The sequence below is a fragment of the Saimiri boliviensis genome, chromosome 15 (assembly GCF_048565385.1).
Source record: "Saimiri boliviensis isolate mSaiBol1 chromosome 15, mSaiBol1.pri, whole genome shotgun sequence".
Lineage (NCBI taxonomy): Eukaryota > Metazoa > Chordata > Mammalia > Primates > Cebidae > Saimiri > Saimiri boliviensis.
In genome coordinates this window covers 33,151,570-33,158,027 of record NC_133463.1, presented here as the reverse complement: position 1 = coordinate 33,158,027, position 6,458 = coordinate 33,151,570, and the positions used below count along the sequence as shown (strand labels likewise).

The following is a 6,458-nucleotide window of genomic DNA, read 5'->3' as shown; positions in this document are numbered from 1 at the left end:
AAACTGAAGAAAAGTATGGGCTCTTAGAAAGTCGTTTATACTTTCTGAGCCTTGGTTATTTCATCACTAAATTAAAGGTGATGATAACAGTCCCAGTTTAAGATCAAATGAGATATTGCAAGCTGGACACATTAAAAGTGTCACTATGGCAGGGAAAATGTGGCACATATATACCATGGAATATTATGCAGCCATCAAAAACGATGAGTTCGTGCCCTTTGTAGGGACATGGATGAACCTGGAAACCATCATTCTCAGCAAACTGACACAAGAACAGAAAATCAAACACCGCATGTTCTCACTCATAGGCGGGTGTTGAACGATGAGAACACATGGACACAGGGAGGGGAGCATCACACACTGGGGTCTGTTGGGGGGAAATAGGGGAGGGACAGCGGGGGGTGGAAGATCGGACCTAAGATCAGCCTTTGCGTGCCTCTTTGTAAATGGTGGAATTTAAAGTCCTCCAATCAGCCTGCCAATGAGCCACATTCCTAAATCCTTTCTCTTGACTTTCCAAGCCCATAAGTTTACCCCAGACTCCAAATCAGGGAGGCAGATTTGAATCCACTTCTATCTCCTTGCTGACCAGTTGTGCAAATAAAGCCTTTTCTTCCCTCAAAAGCTTACACCACATAGTATGCATTCTGTGCATGCACTGAGAAGAGAGCTTATTTGATTGATAACAAAACAAGCTATTAATACCTACTATTTCTATTATTATCCGTTCCCCTAGCTCCCACCATGTTAAATATTCCTGTAACTTTCATTTCTACCTTAATATTTTCTTAAATCTATCCAGTAAGTTTTCACTTAGAAGCTATCTGCCACAGTTATCTTCCTTTAATATCACAACCATCTACCCAGTCACCCAAATCAGAAACCTGGAAGTTAGCCTTGATTCTGTTTCTTTACTTCCTATGTCAAAATCATAAAATTCTTATGCTTCCTCCTGAATAGCTCCTTTATTCATCCTCCCCTGCCTCTCTCTTCCTCCATTGCTCCAATTTAGACTCTAGATTTCCGCCTTTGCCTTACAAGTGGTCTCTATCTCTAAAAATTTCCATGTATTTGTCCAGGATTTTTCTTTTTTGCATGTAACTGTGTATCTCTTTGACATCCATGCTGGAGTGCAGTGGCACAATCACAGCTCATTGCAGCCTTGACCTCCTGGGCTTAAATGGTTCTCCTGCTTCAGCCTCCCAAGTAGCTGGGACCATAGACATGTGCCACCCAACCAGCTAATTAAAATGAATTGTATTTGTAGAGATGGAATCTCACTATATTGCCCAGGTTGGTCTTGAATTCCTGGACTCAGACAAGCCTTCCATCGTGGCCTCCCAAAATGTTAGAATTAGAGGCATGAGCCATAGCACCAGTCTTAGATTATTTTATTCACAAGAGGTGTAAAGATGATCTCATTTTATATACATATCAACTAAAGAAAAAATAAGGGTTTTAAAGACTCAAAGTTAGGGCCGGGTGCAGTGGCTCACGCCTGTAATCCTAGCACTTTGGGAGGCCTAGGTGGGTGGATCACCTGAGGTCAGGAGTTCAAGACCAGCCTGGCCATGATGGTGAAACACCATCTTTTTTTTAAAAATAAAAAAAAAAAAAAAGAAAAAAAGAAAAGAAAAAAAGACTCAAAGTTAGTTTTTTTGGGAGTCTTACTGAGGAATGCCACCCTGGAGAGTCTTTCAAAGAATTTGTTAGACTGCTCCAAAGCAGTGTTATCAAGGGGTGGAGTTCTGGATGCGCTCAAAAGTTACGTTAAACATGTTCAGAAGTTACATTGGAACAAAATCTCATCAAAGTTTCGGTTGGAGAGTACATCTGGTTATTGATTACAGAGGCATAATCATAATCATTAATCCTGTCAGTTGTCATCCTATGTACAGGAAGAGGCAAGGGCCAGGATCACTGAACGTATCTTTTCCAAAAAAATGAAGTGATTCAAGCAACAGATGTGGAAACCTGTGCTCTATCCTACTTATTGTCTGCAGGGCATTCTTCTGGAGGACTTCGTTCAGTCACTGAGTCAGGGGCTTTGTGAAATTCCGCTGGCAACAGAATGAGCAAACAGTTTTCTTCCGTTTCCTACTTTGTCTCACATACATGATTTCCTGTGCTCAAACCTGGCAGGAAAGATTTTAAGAAATTTTTTCAGTCTTTTCTCTATAGCAATCCTTCACTGGGTTTTAAGTCAGTGGGTTGTTATTTTTTGTTGTTGTTGTTTTTGACAAACTGTCAAATTGTTAAACAAGTCATATTTCCTTTAAGGTGAAAATCACCTAGTCTGAATAAATTCTGATGTAAATATAATTTGACAAATTATGATATTTTCAATTTATGATGGATTTATTGCGGGGAGGCGGTAGCCCTGTCGTAAGTCGAGGAGCTCTGTACGCTTTCAAAAACACCGTTGGGCTCCAGGGTTAGCCGGCCTCTAACCCATTCTTTATTGGACCTTCCAACTTCCGGCAGGTTGGTAACCTAGCAACCAAGCCTTACCAGCAGAGGCTTCCGGTACTGAGACTTGGGTTGTCCAATCAGTTCAGCGGAATTACCGCAGAGGCTGATGGGACGCTCGAGCCTGGGCGGTTGCTAGCGTCGGTACCATGGCGACGCGCAGTGGGGTTGGGGTGGCAATGGCGTCTTGGTCGCTTTTATCTGTCCGAACCGTGACTGCGTTCCTCCTATTGTTACTCCTTCGTGTCTTACAGGCCCAGACCTTCTCTTTCCCTTTCCAGCAGCCGGAAAAGTGCGATAACAACCAGTACTTTGATATCTCCGCGCTCTCCTGTGTTCCGTGTGGCGCTAACCAGAGGCAGGATGCCCGAGGTAAGACGGTTTGAGGTGGGCCCTGGCAAAAGTAGCACTTCCGCCTTGGTCTGCCCCTAGTCCCTGGAGACATTCAAACACCTTTTCGTCTGCAGTAGAAATGTATTAGAAAAGTTAACCGCGGAAGTCTCAGAAGAGGATTTTCTGGAAGGATTGCAGTTTGCACACGAATGAAGTGGGAGATTCTGAGTCGACTACCCAGTGAACCGTCATCTGTAGTTCGTTTCTCGGTGCCAGTCCCCCACTCCTCATAGGAGGGTCTTCAGGGCGACCCCCGGAATGCCGTTTACAGAAGATAGAGAAAAACTAGTAGAGAAGTAATCTGAGGTAAACGGGAGCAGGTGACAGGAAATATTAGGGAGGAGAAACAAATTAGCGCTTGTGAACCTCGTTAGCGCTACATTTTTTTTCGCCTTTTTTTTTTTTTTTTTTTTTTTAGACGGTGTCTCGCTCTGTCACCCAGGCTGGAGTGCAATAGTGCGATATCGGCTCACTGCCACTTCCGCCTCCCGGGTTCAAGCGATTCTCTTTTCTCAACCTCCCGGCTAATTTTTTTTTTTTTTTTTTTTTTTTTAGAGACAGGGTTTCACCATGTTGGTCATGCTGGTCTCGAACTCCTGCCCTTGTGATCTGCCCATCCCAAAGTGCTAGGATTACAGGCATGAGCCACTGCGCCCAGCCAGCCCTACATTTTTCTTTTCATATCCCATAAGTTTAGAACTGGAAGAGACCTTAATCATAATAAGATTCAGTCTTCTCATTTTACGGGTAAGGACATTCAGGCCCAGATGGGAACTGCAAGAATAAATATCCCTGCTCTCAGTCTTGACCTGTGTGTTTTCACGATTCCTTCCTTCCTTCCTTCCTTCCTTCCTTCCTTCCTTCCTTCCCTCCCTCCCTCCCTCCCTCCCTCCCTCCCTCCCTCTCTCCCTCTGACCCTTCCTCCCTTCCTCCGTCCTCCCCTCCCTCCCTCCCTTTCTTCCTTCCTTCCTTCCTTCTTCCTTCTTTCCTTCCTTCCTTCCTTTCTTCCCTCCCTCCCTCCCTTCCTTCCTTCCCTCCCTCCCTCCCTCCCTCCCTCCCTTCCTTCCTCTCTCTCACCCTTGGCCTGTGTGTTTTCACTATACTGTTTCTCTTTCCCTCTCTCTCTCTCTCTCTCTCTCTCTCACACACACACACACACACCCCTCTCTTCTCTCTCCTCTCTCTCTCTGCCTATGTGTTTTCACCATACCCTCCCTTCCTCCCTCCTTCCCCCTCTTTTTTCTTTTCTTTTTCTTTCTTTCTCTCTCTCTCTGTCTCTCTCTCTCTCTCTTCTCTCTCTCTCTCTCTCTTTCTTTCTCTTCCTTGCGTTTCTCTTTCTCTTTATTTTATTTTAGTTCTCTGACAAAGTCTGACTCTGTCACCCGGGTAGAGTGCCCTGGAGCAATCTTGACTCAAAGCAGCCTCTACCTGCTGGCCTCAAGCCATCCTCCTCCCACCTCAACCTCCCATAGAGCTGGGATTACAGGACCACACCACCACACCCGGCTGATTTTTAAATTTTTTTTGCAGAGATGGGGTTTTTGCCATGTTGTTGAGGCTGGTCTCAAACTTGTGAGCTCAAATGATCGTCCACCTTGGCCTCCCAAAGTGCTGAGATTACAAGAGTGAGCCACTGAGCCTGACCCATACTATACTGTATGTGTCTAATATTGTAGATTTCCTTAGGACTTGTCCTTTTTATTGTAGAATATTACTAATTATTCTTAAGTTCTCTTTAGATTAATCTATTTTTTCTACCTAAAACATCATTTGTTCCTAGTTCTCACTGAAACTGCTCAGAATGTCTTTTCCCATATTCAGACTCTAAGATGTTTTCTATCTCGATTTGGTCACCCATGTTATTAGCTTTCTGTCATGTTCAGCTTTGACATATCCTCATTGAAGTTCTTGAACAGATCAGGCTGCACATGTATGGCAATATGAATGAGAAAGCATTTCAGAAGTTAAAATGTAAGATATTTTTCCATATTTATGAATATGGAGAGGTATAGTTCCGTATTTATGAATCCAGATACAGTATGTATTATACTACACAGACTCCTATGGGTGCTGCTTCTACTTAATGACTCCTTAGAGAATGCTGTTCCTTTGTATACTGCAAATTGAATAGTGATTATCTTATTATGTTTACTATCTATCTTAACAGAGAGAAACAGTGATTTATTTGAATGAAGGCAACTTTCCTAATAAGGAAAGTAATTAAGAAAATTAGTTTTCTTCTCATTTTACAGATAAAGACATTGAAGCCCAGATTGGGAACTGGAAACATTCATACCTGTTTGCTCTCAGTGTTGACTTATATGTTTTTACTATACTGTATGTTTCTCTCTTTCTTTTGAGAGGGCGTCTTGCTCTGTTGCCAGGCTGGATGCAGTGGCCCAATCTTGGCTCACTGCAACCTCTGCCTCCCAGGTTCAAGTGATTCTCTTGCCTCAGCTTCCGGATTAGCTGTGATTACAGGCGTGCACCACCATGTGCAGCTAATTTTTGTATTTTTAGTAAAGACGAAGATTACACCGTATTGGCCAGAGGGGTGTTATTTTTAGTAGAGACAGGGTTTCACCATGTTGGCCAGGATAGTCTCAATCCATGACCTCGTGATCCGCCCACCTCGGCCTCCCAAAGTGCTGGGATTACAGGCATGAGCCACTATGTCAGGCCATATGTATGTATGTATGTATGTTTCCTTTCTCCCTTCCTCCCTTCCTTCCTTCCTTCCTTCTTTCCTTACTTCTTTCTTCTCTCTTTCTTCTTTCTTTCTCTCCCTTCCTTCCTTCCTTCCTTCCTTCCTTCCTTCCTTCTTCCCTCCCTCCCTCCCTTCCTCCCTCCCTCCATCCTTCCCTGTCTGAGACAGAGTTTGGCCCTTGTTGCCCAGGCTGGAGTGCAATGGGATGATCTTGGCTCACCGCAACCTCCGCCTCACAGGTTCGAGTGATTCTCCTGCCTCAGCCTCCCAAGTAGCTGGGATTACAGGCATGTGCCACCATGCCTAGCTAATTTTGTATTTTTAGTAGAGACGGGGTTTCTCCATGTTGGTCAGGCTGGTCTCGAGCTCCCAACCTCAGGTGAGCTGATGTTTCTTTTGTTTGTTTGTTTGTTTGAGGCAAGGTCTGGCTCTGTCTCCCAAGCTGGAGTTCAGTGGCGCCATCTTGGCTCACTGCAGCCGCCACCTTCCCGAACTCAAGCTATTCTCCCACCTCAGCCTCAGTAAATTTTTAACTTACTAAGTTAGTAAGTTACTCTGTTATGACAGAGTAGGTTTGAAATCATTGATTACATGTATATATATGTATATAGGTATATATGTATATATTTGTGTGTGTATGTGCATATATATATATATATATATATATATATATATATATATGTATTTTAAAGGCAGGGTTTCACCGTGTTCCTCAGGCTGGTCTTGAACACCTGAGCTCCGGCAATCCACCCACCTCGGGCTCCCAAAATGCTATGATTACAGGCATGGGCCACCACACCTGGCTTTTTTTTTTTTTTTTGAGACAGTCTACCTTTGTTGCCCAGGCTGGAGAGCAGTGGTTCGATCTTGGGTCACTGCAACCTCTGCC

At 43.9% G+C, this 6,458-nt stretch overlaps 1 protein-coding gene across 4 annotated transcripts in view; it reads left to right on the top strand.

Annotated features, from left to right (window-relative positions):
- Positions 1 to 2,592: 2,592 nt before the first annotated feature.
- TMEM67 (transmembrane protein 67) overlaps positions 2,593 to 6,458 on the top strand; it is a 93,348-nt gene continuing 89,482 nt past the window's right edge. For 3 of the 4 annotated variants that reach the window (XR_012514068.1, XR_012514069.1, XM_003938764.3), the window contains exon 1: positions 2,593 to 2,841. Coding sequence is in view for 2 of the 4 variants with exons in the window: in XM_003938764.3 (XP_003938813.1) it covers positions 2,619 to 2,841 (223 nt within the window). In the remaining 2 variants the exon portion in view is untranslated. The remainder of the gene's footprint in view (positions 2,842 to 6,458) is intronic. The other variant, XM_010349403.2, reaches the window with a different exon arrangement.